This window comes from Onychostruthus taczanowskii, unplaced genomic scaffold (assembly GCF_017590055.1).
Source record: "Onychostruthus taczanowskii isolate IOZ18803 unplaced genomic scaffold, ASM1759005v1 scaffold53, whole genome shotgun sequence".
NCBI classification, from domain to species: domain Eukaryota; kingdom Metazoa; phylum Chordata; class Aves; order Passeriformes; family Passeridae; genus Onychostruthus; species Onychostruthus taczanowskii.
The window spans coordinates 5,887,307-5,905,280 of record NW_024502902.1 but is presented as its reverse complement, the minus strand read 5'-3'; the positions used below and the strand labels follow the sequence as shown (position 1 = coordinate 5,905,280).

Below are 17,974 nucleotides of genomic sequence, written 5' to 3'. Positions count from 1 at the left end.
TTAGCCATACTCCAGCTCACAGAATGGAGTAACACCCTCTGTACTGCTCACAGATGTTCTCAAGCTGATGAAAGTGCCTAAATACAGTTCTCAAGAGCCCTTTACCCAGCTGATCTCAGCCCCCAGTGCCAGCCAGGGTAGCAGTCTTTGTCCCCTGGATGCAGCTGCTGGGCAGTGCTGCTAGGGCTGATGCACAGCCACTTGAGGAGGGCTCTCACCCATCTGGGCCTTGGGCTGTGCCTCAGGGTGCTGTGCTGGGAGAATTAGTGCATGTGGACACTGCCGGGCTCACAGTGCTAAGCGATTCTTGCAAATGCAAATTTCTTAAAGTGCTCCTACAAAAAGGATGTTTTGAGCATTATGCTGGATGTATTTGCTTACATATATGCTTACCTTTATGAAGGAATGTAAACAGAATACCCTAAGTCACTTTTCAGAGTCTGAGACAATTACAGTCCTTCCTGGCTACTGATGACACTATTGAAACACTCCTGTACAGATACAGAGGAGGGGCATACCATGTAACAGCTGACACAGGTACCTGCAGCTGTAGCAGCATGTCTGCACAACATAAGACCAGAGTTCAGGAGCCTGTTCCTTGCTGCAGTGGAGACAGCAGCATGTGGTGCTGGCAGCGTGCTGCCCCTGTGTTCAGAAGATTTCCCTGGAAGAGGTTTCAGACTGGCTGCCCTGAAAGAAAGCCCAAACACATTTTTCTAGGACTAATTTTTTTCCAAATTGTTTCACATTTCTCCTGTACATGACACCCTTGCCTCTCTTAAGGTAGATGTGTGCTAACTGTGGTTGTCAGTTTTGCTTTGCTTTTTATTCTTTCAGGGAGCCTTTGGAAGCATATATCTATTTTGGTCCTGTGTATTACCAGAAACTGAAGCACATGGTGTTGGATAAAATGCATGCAAGAGCTCGAGGACCCAGAGCAGTGCTCACCAGGTATTATTGCAAGCTAAGCAAATTCTTGTGTACATGCAGAAGTATGCCCAGCTGACTGATTGCTGCAAAACTACGCTTTTTTACTTTGAGATACTTGTCATGAAATGCTCCAAACTGTAATTATGTTGTTGCAGACAAAAACTGACAGTGGCAGGAGGTTGCTCTGAAGGCTATGTGGTTCAAAACTTGAGTTTTGAAGTTTGAGCTTCTCAAACCTGCTAGCAGCTGGTAAAAACATAATCTCTGATTCACAGTACACACTCTGGGCCCTTCTTGTCAAATTGCTCATATCATAAGTATTTTAAGAGGTTTGTTAGGTATTTTAGCTCATATTGTAGGTATCTTTCTTTAACAAAATGAGTTATGAGTAGAAGGAAGAAATTTTAAAGAAGTATTTTAAGAGGTTTGTTAGGTATTTTAGCTCATATTGTAGGTATTTTTCTTTAACAAAATTAAAGTAGAAGGAAGAAATTTTAAACTATGGTCTAATATTTCAACATACTTTGAGAAGCCCTTTGGGGAAATTGAAGCCTCTTGTTTTTACTGGTGCTACTTACTTTTTCTCCTTAAAACCAAGGTCTGTGTCTCCTTGCACTCATGTTCAAAGTTTCTGATTTTCTTTGCTCACTAAAAAGAGTTCAGTGGCACAGGCTTTGCTTTGGGGATGCTTCTAAGGTGTCACCTCTCTCCATCACAATAGGATTATTTACTGAAACTTGCCAGAAAATTAAATTCCAGCTAATCTTAGAAGATTATTCCAAATGTCTTTTGCCAGTCTCTCTGGGCTATTATTTAGGCCCTTATACCTCACCTCCTGCAAGGTGGCATTTTTCTTTTTGACCATTGAAAACATGCACTGATTCTGACCATAGCAATCTTTGTACTGTTTGTAAGATGTAAGCACAGTCATGTCTGTCCCTTACTCTTCCCTGTAACAAGTATGGTTTGTATTCTTAATTCTTCATTTATTTTTATGCCTCTGATTGTGTGAGGATCCACCACTCTTGCTTTGCCTGGCTGCACAACAGCTCATTACTAAGTGCAGCTTCTACCTATTGATGTGCTGTTAGAGAAAGGAGGGGCAGGTCTCTGCTGTACTTGATACAGAGGTGTCTTCCTCTTTGGCTTTTCATTACTTATTTTCTATGCCTTTTTGCTTTCCAACCTCGCACTGTCTATAGGACAAACTTGTGATTTCCATGGAAATAAATATCAGTGGTTGAACTGGGAAAGAAATCGTGAAAAGATTTTGTAACTCTTGTCTGAGCTTTTTCATCAACCACATTGAGAAAAGGAGGTGTAGCACAACCACAGCTGCTTGCCTATGTGAACATAAATGATATTCCCAAATAATAGGTTGTCTGCCCCATTTTCTGTTCTTCGGTGCGTTAAGCATTATATTGGTCCTTCACATGAAAGTGAAAACTCTCTATCTTAGCTAACAGTACACAGGATTTACTACAACTCCCAGCATACCCAAATCGCTTGATCTGACTTTGTATTGCCTCCCCAACTTCTCAGCTGTTCAGAGACACTGAATTTAAATGAAACCTAAATACCAAGTCAATGTAACGTTTATATGTAAATATGAAGGTTGTGTGATTTCCCCCATCTCTTCCTTTCTGCAAATTATTTGTTCAGTCAGCGGCATCATACTATTTAATTAGGGCTCCTTATTTGACTTCCAGGAAAGCTAGTGGATGTTCAATTTATGCTGCCTCTTGACTAGTCTTTCAGGAATTTTCTTTTTTCTCCTGAAATAATTAAACATTTGTTACTGCCATTGCCTCTGCTGAGAGAGTCGGCATTGCCAGCTTTCATATTCTCTATTGTTTTATCATCGACTGCACTTCCTGGAGAGTAGATTGCATCTAACATTCTTTTTTGATTTTAAAAGTAATCCTCTAATAGCTTCCAACGTAGAATTTGGCTGTCATTGTCTTGAAATGCATTTTATTATATATCAAATGTACCCTAAGTGACAGAGCAAAGTTGTATTTCCATCTGGAATAAGGCAGAATTCTTGAGCTTCTTGATCATCACTGATGCTAGTTATTCTTCTGAATAAAACAAGACTTTGCAGAATTTCTAAGCTGCACTCGTTGTCAACATGGTCAAACCCATCAGGATGCCCTGTGGACTGGTAATGGAAATTAAATGTAATCCTTAATTTCAATGCCATGGGTAGTTAACAATTAGTGTGTAAGACAGTTCTATATGTGGTGTTGCTCAGACACCCAGTCCTGCTGAATCTTTTTAATAGATAACCTGCTTTTAATTTTTCTTACAAGAGAGCAGTGTAAGCTTTCTGCATGCAGAGTTGTTTTGATGGACATTGTCAGAGCTGCCACCTGTGTGTCTTTGGACATGTCAGATGTGCCAGGTCCTGTTGAGCTGCAGGGGAGCAATGGGACAAACAACGCTCAGGGCTCTGCCAGCATGGGATGCCCTCCTCCTCCAGGCAGGGCTTTTAAGTAATGTTCCACTTCTTGGAGATGAGTGTTTCAGCAAACAACTCCATTCAAACTAGTCACTTGTTTTCCCTAGCAGGCACAAGGGAGATCTGCTGAGACCGTGGAGGCAGACTTATTTCCCCCACTGACCAGTGAAACAAGGAATAAGACTGTTCAGCTGGACCCACTGTTCTTGCACAAAATGCAGTATTAATGCCAGTAAATTATTAATGTGCTTAAAAACACTGAAGTGAATTATTTTATGCTTTTTTGTTCTAAAAGCAACAGTTAAATAGAATGAAGATCACTTTTTTTTAATTTAAAGCATCACTGCATTTTATTTAGCATTTGAGAATTTTAGGAACTAAAAATATCTCTTTTTCATTATATTCCCAGTCTTATTTTCAAGAGTCTGCTTTGTTTTCTGATGTTATATTTAGAATAAAGAAAGAAGTTAGTCACCCAGGGCAACAGCTGCAGTGTACATGTGTATAGTGGGAAAGGGGAAGTACATATGCTTTGTAAGTATTGTTTTAACATTTTAAACAACTTTTTATATGAGGAATTTTAAAACTTTTGTGAGCTGGAAGAAGAATCTGATAATCTTAGGAAGCAGAAGATAGACTCATTTCAAAGGCTCAATCTCAGTATTGAAATTTTTGGTACTTTAGAGAAGACTACTTTTTAGGTAGGCAGAATTTTGTTTTGTTTTCTTTCAATGAGGTCATAGACAGTGGGAGTGAAACTTAACAGCTAAAGGTGCAAGTTGGATGTTTTTGTTTGGGGAGCTTTTTGTAATTTTTTTAATGGAATTTCATCTGCCTTAAAAATGTTCACCCTGTAGCTGTTGGAAGACCCATGGCCTGTTTAGGCATGGAGTTGAGGCCCCATATTACTTCCAGAGGTTTTGTCCTGCCATAATTGGGGTGCGACTTTATTTGGGCTCACATTTGTATAAGTATTTTGTCCTAAACAACAGCACCAGTTGAAACCTCTGAAAGCAGACTTGTGTATTAAATAATATTATAGAAATCAGTTCATAAAAACAACTCAGGCACTTCTAGTACTGTAGCAAATGCTGGATTCCTTGGAGGTCCAAACTGCTTTTAAAATCTGCCTCTTGGCACTTCACAAGAGAAACTGCATTCACCACAGGGTTAGCCTTTAAAACAGCATCTGAACAGTGATGGTGCCATCATCTGGGGAGGGGGCCCTGGGGAGTTTAATCAGGATGTAAACAACTTCTATCCATTCTCCCAGCAGTGGGAAAAGCAGAAGGTTATATGAAAGAAAAGGACAATTTGAATTACAAGCAGATTCGTTTCAAGGTTCCAGTGTGGTCAGAGCAAGAGAAACTACTTGCCCCTAAAAACAAATACAACTTGCATCTAGAAGGTATTTTGGTCTGGTAGTTAAGTTAGTTTTTACATGTTACAAAAGATTATTAGATGTTGAAGGCTTGTATAAATTCTTTCCTGTGATTTGCAGCAAGTTGGCAAAATCTTATTTTTATTATCTTTAGTAAGCTTAACAAATTCAGTTGTTAGAAATAATAGAAACAAAATATACTCCAAAAGTAATGGGCCAGATCTATCATTGAATATTTTAGGTGGATTACGCTGCTACAAGTGTCAGAAACAGCACATAAACATGAGGTTTCAGGGAGCAGTGAAGCTCAGTAACTTACTTTAAGTTCCTTCTCTTTGCTGTCATGTTTCAGGGAATATACTAAGATGGAAATATTCATTAAAATGCATGCAGTATATTAGTGCTGTAGAAAATCAGGACTGCTTTTGCTTCATAGTTTGCTCTGATATTTCCAGCGTAAGTACTACATCATTGTGCTGGTACATGAGAGTAGAACTGATACTATGAAATTGCCGAATGACGAACAAGAGGTTAAAAGTTTTGATTATGTCCAACAAAAAGATTGTGTTGTGCAGTCTTAATGTTAGATTATATACAGTACCTTATTTTTTACTTCAAAATCTTTAATGTATACTTGATTGCTTTATTAAAATTTTCCTCTAGCACCATAAGGACAGGAAGTCTCCCCAGACAATAAATAAGAGTTTGACTTGTGTAGAGGAACCTACAGAACACAAAAATGAATCATATATGAAAAAATAAACTAGATAAATGTTACTTTAAAAAAAATACCATTTCAGTCATGAGTTAGCAATATGTGTACTACCCGTTTGATGACTTATTATGGTGTTCTTGCACAGATAAAAACCATCTTTATTTTAGAAATCAGTCTTAGCTGTGGTTCAGCTGAAGCATTAGGTTGATGATTGATTCATTAACTGCTGAATATTGTTTCATTTTTGTTAGCTACAAACGATAATATCTCATCAAGAAAGAGTGCCAAATCTGTGTCCAGATTGTCTTGGATATCTTAGAAATCTTTTTGTTTTCACTTCTCATTCTGAGAGGTAAAGAGCTGTGGCCTGGTGCTGCAGTTGCCACTTCCAGAACTGCATCATACTGCAGGTACAGGAGCAACACATTTGTGAGATCAGCAGCTCTGGTTTGTAAAGTCCGTGAACCCTGTGTTGTTCCTACAGTTTGAAGACAGCCTAGAGTCATAGAATGTATGTTTTGCAGTACTTACTACATTTCTCAAACGTTTATTTCAAAGGCAACCCACTGAAGGTCGATCCCGTGATGGTGGTTTACGTCTTGGAGAGATGGAACGGGATTGTTTGATAGGTTATGGAGCCAGCATGCTCTTGTTGGAGAGACTGATGATTTCAAGTGATGCCTTCGAAGTGGATGTTTGTGGCCAGTGTGGCTTGCTAGGGTACTCTGGATGGTAAGTTGTCAAGTGCCTCTGTGTAACAGAACCTTGCCCTTGGTTGCAGTGCTTCTCAGTTTTCAAGAACTCACAGGCACCAATTAACAATCTCATGCACTTCAATTAAAAAGTTCAAAATTGGAATTTGGAAAAATGGTGACAGGGTATGGTTCTTTATTGTGGTCTAATTGAAGTTAGGACTGAACTGAGTGTGTAGTCAATGGGCCAGGGATTGCTCCTGTTGTGGGGGCACAGGTGTTGGTGTTCTCTTCCACACCCAGGCTGTTCCCTTCAGTCTGTCTGCTGACCTTCCGTCCCACCCTTGCAAGGGACTGCTAAGCACCCAATCCCATATATCATCTGTGTTTTGAAAAGGGGAGAACAGTACTGTCTATGTAGTTCATGGTTCTGCCAGCAGAAATGAGGATACTGGCTGGGCTAGTCACACATCTTCCTGGTACAATCCCATGTTGAACCTGACAAGGCTGAAGAGTGAGAGTGGGCACAGAAGAATACGAGTAGAAAGCAATATCCCCTGCTTTCTTGTTCTCTAGCTATGGTGTTCATAATCCCATGCATTTGGTTTTCTTGGCTGTCCCCCTCCCAAATGCCTTTTGCTTTGTAATCTTGTGAAACAAGGAGTTCCTCCTCAAAGCATCAGGCAAGTGCACTGATCCCATGTTGGAGCTTGAGTGTCGAGCAGCTGCCTGTTTGGAAATTCAGTTGGCTTCTGCCTGAATGCCTTGTCTCCAGGAAACTTCTCTCTAGACTGGCTAATGTAATGATCTTGCTGGTTTACTTGAGCCCTAACACAGTACTGAGTTGGTCTCCTGAAAATAAACTGGTTTTTCATGTAGGGGAAGCATAAAACTAAATATCAAAGCTGTATGGAGCTCACCACATGTAACACACTGGGTTTTGCTCTGTCTCTTCTCTCCAGCAATTTTGAGATGTTAGATTTAAAGTTGTCCTGTAGCATGCTGAAAATACCCAATATTATTGTTATTGGAAGATAAACAGACTTGTCTTTATAGTCTTAGAGGTCTCTGAGGGAGATGTTTTGATTTGACCTGGTGTTGTTTTAGGCAAGCAGAAAACAGACTTGTGAGACCAATAGGAGTTTGAGGTACAATGTTCTTGCAAGCTTTGCAAAAATAGGTGACCTGAAATCCCATGACTAAGTGAAGAAAAAATAAATGGTGCAAGTTCAAGTTACAAGGTACTCTAATATTTATGCTGGGAAAGATAGAGCATTAGAAGGAGGAGGAGAAAGATTAATTTCTAAACCTCAAAAAAACACAGTTGGAAACTTGTCATGTCTTGGATGTCAGCATCAATTTACTGGGAGGGGCAGGAAATTGGACTTTATTCACTTCAGTGTCTCAAGAGTGATTTTTCCATGATGTAATGAAGTAGGAAAGGAAGGTGTATTCTCAGTTTCTAGATGTGTAAAGGTGACAGCTACTGTTTCTGCCCTTGGTCAGACCTTTCTTCTGAAGCATGTGGCTTCTGGCCAGAAACCAAGCACCACCTTTGTCTGCTCCCAGCAGCAGCAGCTCTGCTCCTCGGGAAGCAGATGTTCAGACAGAGGTGGGTAAACACATGTAATCCAGAGGAGAGATGAGCCCTTCTCTGGGCATCCTGAAATTGGTGATTTTCAGCTGGGCATGGTCCTCCTGGCTCTTGTGCCATAACCCTTTGAAAGTCCTGTTTCTCTTGAGGGTGTGTTCAATGTATGTAAGAAGGGAGGCTTTTTTTCTGAGCCAGTTCTCTTAAAACTACTGCAATGCAAATAACAATTGTAGGAAGTAACGTGAAAGGAAGGACATGCCATAAGTCAAAGAACCAACCACTTCTAACTCTGTAAAGCACTGCCCTTAAAAAATCTCACTTGCAGATGTAGCTCAATTATTTTTTCAATAAGACCTTGACTTTCAGAGCAGTTCTTGAAGATTTTCAGAGTCCACAGAAAGTGAAAGTACCTTGAAGAAAATGAGGAATTTGAACTTCAGAAGTAATACTACATTTTATTTTTAAGGTGTTGCTAATACAACTCAATTTTTTGAAGTTTGTAGCAAAGTTAAGTAACTCCTTAAATAATTGTGAAAGAAGTTACTGTCTCAGACAGAGCCAGACATTCTTGCAATGTGATTCTATGAAAAGCTGTCTGATGTGTGAGAGTAATCAATAAGAGAGCTTCTGCTAAATTTTATACTGTCTACCAGTATCTGAGGTAAGTAGCCCTCTAATGAGCATCACAGTAGAGACAAACTCATTAAGAGAAACTTCCAAATGGGCCTTTTCAGTGACTCAGGCATTAATAAGACATTGCTGCAAGAAACCTTTTAGAAACATTGTTTGTGGCTGGCATTAAGGGCACTTGTCTTATGGAAGATGAGCCCTTCCTCTCAGATAAGGACTAGCCCCTGGGTACTTTTTTCTGCAAGATGGTAACAGCAGAGCAGTGTTGGGGCCTGAACTGGCATTTTCAGAGGGGAGAAGGACTCTTATGGCAGTGATAGAATTTATCCCTGTAGAAGAAGTGGTTGAAACTTACTGTGATTTACTGTGTTTATGCAGATTTTCCAACTTAGCTGTTGCACAGGTGCTTAGGAACAGAACTGCACAGAATGCAGTGAGCAAAATTTGGTCCTTTTTTGATGATAAGTTATTCTGATCTCTGTAGTATGTGCATTTTAAACTATACATGAAGAAAAATTTTATTTCTGGTCCAGATTCAGCCTTGAATGGTACAGTTGTCTCTTTCTGACCAGTTTAGTGTCAATTCTAATACTAAATGGTCTTTCATGTACTTGTTTCCGTGATCTGTGTTTGATGGAGTTTTGTGCTTACTGCACTTTTCTGGGTGGTCCCCATCAAGCACAAAGCAGGCCCAGAATGGTATAGCTTTGAGCCTGGGTGCAGTGAGTAGTCTCTGCTCCTCAGTCCCTAGGAGGTGTAATCAGATGCGAGACATGCTCATAGCAGAGAAGTTGTGTCCTTATAAATATGGACTTGGGGAGTAGTTACAAACCTGTATTGACTGTGAGCCTCATTCTGTACCATGGAAGCCTGCAGGAGTTTTGCTAATTCTTCCTTAATTGGATCTGCAGACTGTTAATACTTTATGGCAGAAATACAAATTTGAAACACAGGAACAAAAAAAAAGGAGATTTGTTGAACCATTAGGAAGTGCTGAGTCACTCTGTGTTCCCAAAGGAGTGGCTTTCTCAACTGTCCAAAACCAGAAAATTTAATATACAGGAGAATAAAAAAATAGGAAGGTTGGAAATTGATTTTTATAAGAAATATTTTCTACCACCACTGAATTTGAGTCGCAATACTGTAAAGTTGGCTGACCAGCCTATTTATTCCTTATATAGTCATGGTTGTATCTATTTGACAAAAAAAATCCCTTTCTCTCTGAATTTTAAGATCATCAGAGCAAAGAGCACAAAGAATATGTGTTTAAGCAATTTTACTGAGTTTCTATGCTGACTAAAGTTTAAAGATGTATGATGAGAAGGGCCTCTTTTCTGGAAAGTGTAATGATTTGAGAACATTTTAGGGTGAAATTGCATATTAAAGACCTTCTTTCTTTCTGACTCTCCTTTTTGTGACATACACGTAGCACAGAAATTGGACCGTTAACCATTTTTTCAGAAGCACTTGGCTTTGTTCACCTCGTTTCTGCCACTATGCAGTGCTGAATTTGCTGACATTTATGTAAGTGCTGAAGAAGCAGAAGTCAGTCCTGTTAGCTCCTGAGCATTGAGTGATTGCCCTCCTAGAAAAGTGCAGGTTTAACATTAAGCACGTATTGATTTCTGTCAAATTATTTAAGGACTTTAAAGCTATGACTTAAGCAATGAAATGTGTCTCAAGCATTTGGTGCTTCTAGGACTGTGGCCAGTGTTTAAATGCAGATGCATAAAACAACAACAGTAGCTAGTGGCAATTGGGTTTTTTCAGCAGAAGTTACTGACCAATTCTTAACTTTTTGTTTGTTTCCCTAGGTGCCACTACTGCAAATCTTCATGTCATGTGTCTTCTCTGCGCATACCTTATGCCTGTAAACTCTTATTCCAAGAACTGCAGTCCATGAACATCATACCTAGGCTCAAACTTGCTAAGTACAATGAATGAACAAGATGAAAAAGACGGCAAAAAAGTACCTTAAGGAATTATATGAAAATCCAGCACATCTAACTAGGAGTTGTTTTGGTAAACAGGAATAAACTCTAAAACCTGAGTGAAGGGAGGTGCAAGACAGTAGGAAATCTTTCTTACCTCCTTGTTTTTAAGCTGTCAGTGAAATATACTAGGAGCAGTTCTGAAGCCTTGATTAGTCATGAACAGGACACGTGGGAATTGAGGAATAAGGCCATGGTCCAGCAAAGCGCTTGGATCGCTTCAAAAAATCCCATGCTTGTGTTTGAAAAGGTCTTTGCTGGGTTAGGTCATAAGCAGAGCTAAATACATATCTTATTCACAGAGGTTAAAAATGTTTTCCAAACCATTGTAATAAATGTTTTAAATAATACTGGCTGAATATGTTGACAGTTGTGTAAGGATGGTAAGGTGTTAAAATGTCTAAACCATTTTCTCTTCCGAAAACAGTTCATTAAAGTGTTAAAATTTTCTAAAATAGTGTCATTTCTCAAGGGCTTGAGATCAGACATTTTGAGTGAGGTTTCAACATGCAGGTGCATTTTGTGCCGGCAGTGGTGTGCTTGTACAGGTAGTATGCTGTCAACTAAATGTATGCATTTTCCATGAAGTGTAGGGGAGGAGGTAACTGCATATGTAGCAAGTGCATGATACAGCACACAGATATCCATTCCATTCCTACTGAGGGTAGCAGATCTGATAATACACTGGCTCAAAGTCCTGAAAAGACAGGCTGCAAACACTAGGTAATGATCATTACCTAGTGTGCTGTCATAGGACTCTAGAACTTTTTTTAAAATATTAGCATAGCCAAAACATTTTAAGAACAAAACAAAACCAAACCTATGAAGAACAACAAATCATTCACTGACAGTGAAGCAGGTTTGAATTACCTGAAAGGATTTAGAAAGGGAACAGCTGGATTTTTTTCATTAGGTCTAAGGCCTAGAACTAGAGCAGTGGATAAACTAAGAATCATTTAGTACTCTAAACTGACAAGCCCTTACTCAGAAAAGTTTGCAGTTAACTTTTTAAGCAAAGGACTTCAACATGCATAGACTTCCTTCAGTGAAAAGCAGCACTCTGGGTCAGCGAGGATGCAGAGCACTGCCTATGATGTAGAAGTCCTGAGATGCTCTTTGGCTCCTCATATGGCTGAACTTTGTGTGTTGGTCCTGACACTGCTCATGCAATCGTGTTGCTGTTGTTCTCTTAGCTCTGAGCTTAGATGATTATCAGCCTGACTAGATTTCTTTTTAGCCTTCCACGACATGCTTAAACTTAAACTTTTGTGTTTGGGCTTGAAAACCGAGCCTGAAGAAATACATTCTACTTTCTTTCTCTTTTTTCCCCCCGTTTTTCTTGCAATTGGACTGGTGGCAACACAGATGTCAGCACAGCACAACTGGATTGGAAAAGCTCTTGAAGCACCTCTTTCAGGATCCAAACAGGTCAGGGTTATTTACAAAAGAGTTTTAAGAGAGTGAGAGAGTGACGTCATGCACACTGGAGGAAGAGGTTAACCAAAAGCCTCGGCCGAATGAACAACCTCTCCTTTGGTGCCTGAGATGGCCCAGCTGCGGCTCAGGAGCACCAGCAGAGGGAGTGAGCCTCTAAGGCTACGGCTGCTGGGGGGCACCACGGAAACCTGCTGAGGACAGGGATCCTTGCTCCCTAGTCCTCTCCCAGGTGGTCTCCTGGGTTGGGTGGTCAGAGCTGCAGGACATGAAAGACTAAGCAATGTGTATGTTGCACGTGTGGAAATTGAAGCAGTAACAGCAGAGATGGACGAGGAACAAAGAATGTGCTCATGAGTAACCTCATTGAGAGAAAAGGGCTGTGTGCAGCCCTGAGGAGGAACCTTGCAGCTCATTCACCTCAAGCTGATGAAAGCATGGGGATTAATGGATTTTTGAGGGTGAAGGATATCCTGTAATAGCTGAGTTTTAGGAAGAAAGGAGCAGCATTAAGAGAATGATGGATCAAGTAAAATATAGAAACTAGACGTGTCTGGCAGCATGTGAGGGTCACCCACTATCAGCTGCTCTGGTGATACCTACATGGGCTGTGTTTATTCATCACTGCTGCCAGATCTGCACTCAAATAAGCCTGTGCCTATGCTGGAGGCTTATTTGAGTGCAGATCTGGGTTGAAACTCTGACACTTATTTTTTTACGTCTCTAGGAGGCAGCCTATATTCCATCATAATTGACACCTACAAGTAATCTCTTGGCAATGGAATAAGCATTACAAAACCAGCAGCAGAAATAGAACAAACGGCTATGGATTCCTGCAATATGGTTGCTCAAAGTGGCAATTCATTGAAGGAATCTTACTGTAGTCAGGAAAAAATTATAATGCACGGACTGATGAAGTAAAATACAGAACCCCAGAGCTGTCACATTACTTTCCTCTGGTGAGCCTCATCCTTGCAGCCGTTTGAATTCTCTTCCCAGACAGCGTCCCCTCCCCCGCTTTATATACTGTGTATGCCTTCAGAAAAAAAGTCTTATGTCAGCTCCTGGCTGCACTGCTGGAGCTGGTATTGCCCAGATCAACCCTGCTGTCACTGTCTAACTGCTAAATTAGATACCATATTCTGAACAGCACTTGACAAAATCTGAAGGCTTTAGGTCTAAGAGCTGTACCTAGAAAAGTACCATAAGGTTTCCATTCCATTGCAACTTCTTTATTCCTTGTATATAGTGCCCAGGTCTTGAGCATCAGTCCCAGCTGCAATGCCAGATGCAATCCATTTTCTGATATGAGCTAGAGGTGTGTGCTGCTGTTGGAAAAGATGCCTAACTCCATGTAGTGTAAGTTATCACTTGCTTTGCAGATAAAGGGTTAAATGCTGTGAATAATGTACATGTCCAGCCCTACTGTTTAGTTGTGAGAAACAGAATGAAGCCAGGGCTGAGCTGCAGAATGCTATTGGGTAGAGAGCAAAGCACAGGGCTTCTGGCTAGTCCAACAGGCACCAAAACAGGTCACTAGGTTCAGAGTTCAGAGAAACAGCTTCACTTCAAAACTTTTACATAACTCTTACAGGTATTTAATTTTTTTTTTAAGGTAAATGTATCCAAACATAGAAATAAGAAGAACAAACTGTAAAGGAAAATGAAACCAGACTGGCCAATTTTGGCATTCAAAGAGGATATATTATGAAATAAAGGCATACTGAGATGTAATAATTTTAAGATGAAAGTAAAGGAAGGGCTTCCACTATGCACAATTGGTTTTGTTTGTAATGCCCACATCTCGTGAAGAGTTTTTCTTACAAAGAAGCTTCAGTGTGCAGCAAAGAGAGCTTTTTAATTTGTTGGACTCCTTATTTCTTGCTTAAACAGGGAGGAAAACCAGTGAAAAACATAGACTCATGATGATGAGAAATTACTGTGTCTTTTCTCATGTTTTCTAATGGTAAATAGAAAAATATCTGTGGTTTATAGCAAAATTGGAGTACGTCATAATTAAAAACCTATAAAGAATGAAGAATATTTCACTGGTTTGGGGTTACAAATGGCAAACTAATGAAAAGTGCTGTGCACCTGACATGGATTTGCAAGCCCTGCTCAGACCACCTGTAAAGCCTGACAGTGACTGGTGTAACACAGCTGGCAAAATTATACTAGAGGGGCTAAAAATGTGTCTGTACTTTGCCCCGAGGCTCTTGAGGATGAGGATGGCCCTAGTGAGTGGGAGCATAAGCCTTGAAACAAGGTCTCTAGCTTGCAGCCCTCCCACAGGAGCCCTCCTGAACCGTGTCTCAGCACAAGCACCTCTGGGGCTGTGGCAGGGAGCTGGCTTAGCACTGCTGGGAGCCCCTCCAGCCGGCCTCTCCTCCCATTGGAGCTGAGGATTGTTTTACAGCCCTTTGCCATTTCAGCAGGGCCATGGGGCACTTGATGAATTCCCTCCTCTGAAGCGGACGTGACTTGCCCAGGGCCACAGAAAAACTGTGCCAGAACTGGGATCAGGGCTCCACAGTCCCCAGGTGCCAGACACGTGCTTGCCTTAAAACTGAGCACTTCATCAAACCATAAAATCCAGCCAGATGGTGACTCTTTGCTATTATCTGGACCAGTGCTGGGAGGCTTAACGTGTGCAAGGCACGGTGAGGATCCGGATTCCAGTTTCTGCGTCTAAAGCTCAGAAGCCCAGAAATGGACCCATGTTTTAGACCTAAATGCTGCTAGGAACTTGAACATGTTTGAACTGAGTTCTGACTTCAGTCTATCCTTCTCATGAAATACTTCCATCTCTGCATGGGCTCACCAGTTTCAGTGGAGGAAGGGGTAGAAAGGTGCAAGAGTGAGAACAATTACTTTTGTCAGTCTTACTCTGCCCTGGATATGCGGCCCCAGTCAGACTCTGTGCTTTCAGGCAGTGAAGACTGCATGAATCAGTTTTACCTCTCTGCAATAATTTAAGAACTCACCATATGAACCTGGGAGGCAAATACAGCCCCTCTGCCTTCCTTACATATGAACATACATCCCAAAACATCAGAACTCAGTTAAACTCTCCAAACCTAGGTCAGAGCTAATACAGGGAAATTTTGAAGTTGGCTTTTTTTTTATAAGCAGTCTATATGGCTTTATTCTTTCTGTCTCAAAATCAACAGCAAAATTTTTTTGTTGTCTACCCAGCAAATGGACTTAGGCCTTTGTTCCACCTTCCAAGCTCATGAGCTGCCCATTGCTCTTTGCATCTCGCTGCTGGGAAAAAAACAACTGTCTGTTTCTCCTAACTGCAGTTACCCCTTTATTTGTGTGTTTCCTGAGGCAGGTAACTCTGAGGTGGTTCCAGTGACCACATATTTTTTCCAGTAACTTTGTTGTGCATGTCCTTATCCCCTCCTCCCAGTCAGTATAAAAACAGCATGTTAGATCCAAATCAAAAGCACTTCCCTGCTGCTAACTGCAGCAGAGCCTTTGTCTTTCACTAGCCTGAGTTTTGGGGAGCTCCTTGACCTATGCATATGCTTTACCATTCCAGACGGTGCACTGTTGTTATTGTCTACTTGACAATAAAACATTATAAACTAAGAAATAGCTCAAGAACTAAGAAAGAAATTGGTGTGCTTAACAGCAAAGTTCTAATTTCTTGCTAAAATTATGTTCTAATAATGGAAACAGTTTTCCCCTGAACTCTTGGTGAATTGGAAACTTAAACTCTACATTCAGGCTTCCCCCTGCCAGTCAGAGGCAGGCACTGAAGGTAATTCTCTCTGCTCCAGGCAGATCAAAAGAAGCTCATTATCAGTCGATCATCTAAAAGGATATGACAGCTTCACATCCAGTTGTTCGGCAGCTGAGATGCAGTCTGGAATGGATCTTTTCTGTGTCTGTTGTCTCTAATAGCTTTTAGGGCTGGCTCTTCTTCCAACACACAGTACAAATCCTCTGGTAACTAGTACCAGCCACACACAACAAAAGCCAGCTAAATCTGGTGTAAGCTCAGAAATCGATGACTGCTTGCCCTTTTCTCAAACTCAAGTCAGCAAGTGTCTCCCAGGCTGAGTGTTCTGGTCAGCAGCCCTGGGGGCAGTGGTTCTTCTCAACTCCTACAGATGCTGATACTACCCAGGAGAGTGAATTCTCTTCCTCCACGCAGACTGACCAGTGACCAGTGTGAACCAGATATTTCCACTGGTCTCTTCTGGCAACACTGTCACTGCACTACTTTATACACAGAAGAGAGCTTGGGCTGAGGAAAATTCCTTTCACGGGCATTAATAAGAGAAGCTCATCTAAGGCTGACTGTGCTCATCTTCAACAAAACTTGGCTTCAGAAATGTCTGCAGTTACAGCATGCCAGCTGCAATTCATGTTACTTTTATTTCCAACTAAAAGGAAGGTGCCTCCTGCCCTGTGCATGTGCAATCCATCATTTGCATGCCTCTGCTCTTCTGCTCGTTTTCTCCCAGATACCTGCATATGTGTCTGCCCTAGCCACTTTCTCGTGGTTCTTGTGTCAGTTAAAGGCTTTTGAAGGAATTGGTGCACTTGTTTACCTAGGCAGCCTTTTGATGTTCCTCTCCCAGTTCCTGCATCTGTTAGCATCATGTTCCCCAAGCACAGACATAGTTGATTTCAGAAGTCATCTGTCAGCATACCATATCCTGTCCTTCACCTATACATATAGCTTCCTCAGGGGTGTTAATATATGTAAAATAAAGTTAACATTTCCTGTTCTGGTAATAAAGATGAGGAAGTGGGAAAGAGAAGCCAGTACAGAAACAAGATCCTTCTCTGTTTCTTCCATGGGATTTGCCCAGAAGATGAAGATAGCAGAAACAGGAATGGAGCTGGAAAGGAAGGTTGACAGAAGCATGGGTTCATACTGAGAGGAGGAGGCTGCTGGCTCAGGCAAGAAAATATGGAACCACTCACAGACTGCAGGCCACTGCTAAAATAATGAAGTGTCACTGTGTGTTTGGCTGTTGCCAGCAATCTTACAGCCTTCACAGAGATACATCGGGTCCAGAAGGATCCCCTGAGTCACTGAACTCAGATCCCTGGTATTGCAAAGAGCCATCTTATGTAACTCCTTTTACAAGCAATTCCCATCCCTTCCTAAAACTAATGCAGGCTGGTGTCCCTGAGAATCTATGGGAAAGCTTCAGTACAACTTCAGCCTAAAGTTGCCTTTAAGTAGAATTAGCTAAATTAATATATAACTGTTTATATTTTATTTTTGTTCCTCTGCCAGTAGTTTTGTTGAAAATGCTTTCCTTGGGGTTTTTCCCCAAAATATTTGTTACAGTTCAGTACAGATGCTCAGAGTGTACTACCAGCATAAGGAGCTTTTTATGTCAAAAAAGGTGTGGTCACAGCCTACTGGCACAGACAACTGTAGAGTAAAAGAGTCCTAGAAATGTGTTTTTCCGAAAGATCTCAAAACACCTGGATGGTAAGTTGATACAAACTGTCATACTTCCACTCTGCCTCTGTTTTGCTAAACCATCAAAAGGAACTCATTATCTGTTGGTCACTTAAATTGGTATGTCAGCTTTGCATCCAGTTGTTCAGCAGCTTGGAATGTGTCTTCTCTTCTCTTGATGATCTTGCTCTCCCTTCCTGCACCAACAAAAGTTTGTATTCTTTCTTGAATAAAGGTGGTATTATTTTCACAATAGCAGCAGAAGCCCTCTCCACTAAAAATGCATCATCTGATGCTGTGTAGGGTTAATCTCCATATATTTTATGGCTTGTGGATGATCTGCATGGGCAAGAATTTGGTGTGAAAATTCCCAGTTGTATACTTTTTTGCATCCTTGCTGAGACCTGCCCACTGTATTAAATAAAAAACTGTAGCTAGTGACTTGTAGTGCTTCCATCTGAAAACTGCCAGCCTGCAGCACGGGAGATGCTCTGTGCTTTCAGAAGAATAAAGTACTTTAATAAGTGTCCTATGCAATACCCAGAAGCACGACATTCTGTTTAAATAGGTAAGCAAAACCCAAACAAGAAACAATAGTGGAGCTATGAAGTACACTGAGGTGACCTGAGACACTTGAGGGGGGGATTAGGAAAGCCGGAAGGCAACTGCAAACTGCACTGAAATATTCCACAAGAATGTGGGGACAGGAACTAAC

At 41.0% G+C, this 17,974-nt stretch overlaps 1 protein-coding gene across 2 annotated transcripts in view; it reads left to right on the top strand.

Moving 5' to 3' along the window:
* Positions 1-10,849, top strand: part of POLR3B (RNA polymerase III subunit B) — a 71,392-nt gene extending 60,543 nt beyond the window's left edge. For both annotated transcript variants that reach the window (XM_041416722.1, XM_041416723.1), the window contains 3 exons: positions 838-951; positions 6,046-6,219; positions 10,218-10,849. In XM_041416722.1, coding sequence (XP_041272656.1) covers positions 838-951; positions 6,046-6,219; positions 10,218-10,347 — 418 coding nt within the window. In that variant the 3' untranslated portion in view covers positions 10,348-10,849. The remainder of the gene's footprint in view (positions 1-837; positions 952-6,045; positions 6,220-10,217) is intronic.
* The last annotated feature ends 7,125 nt before the right edge of the window (positions 10,850-17,974 follow it).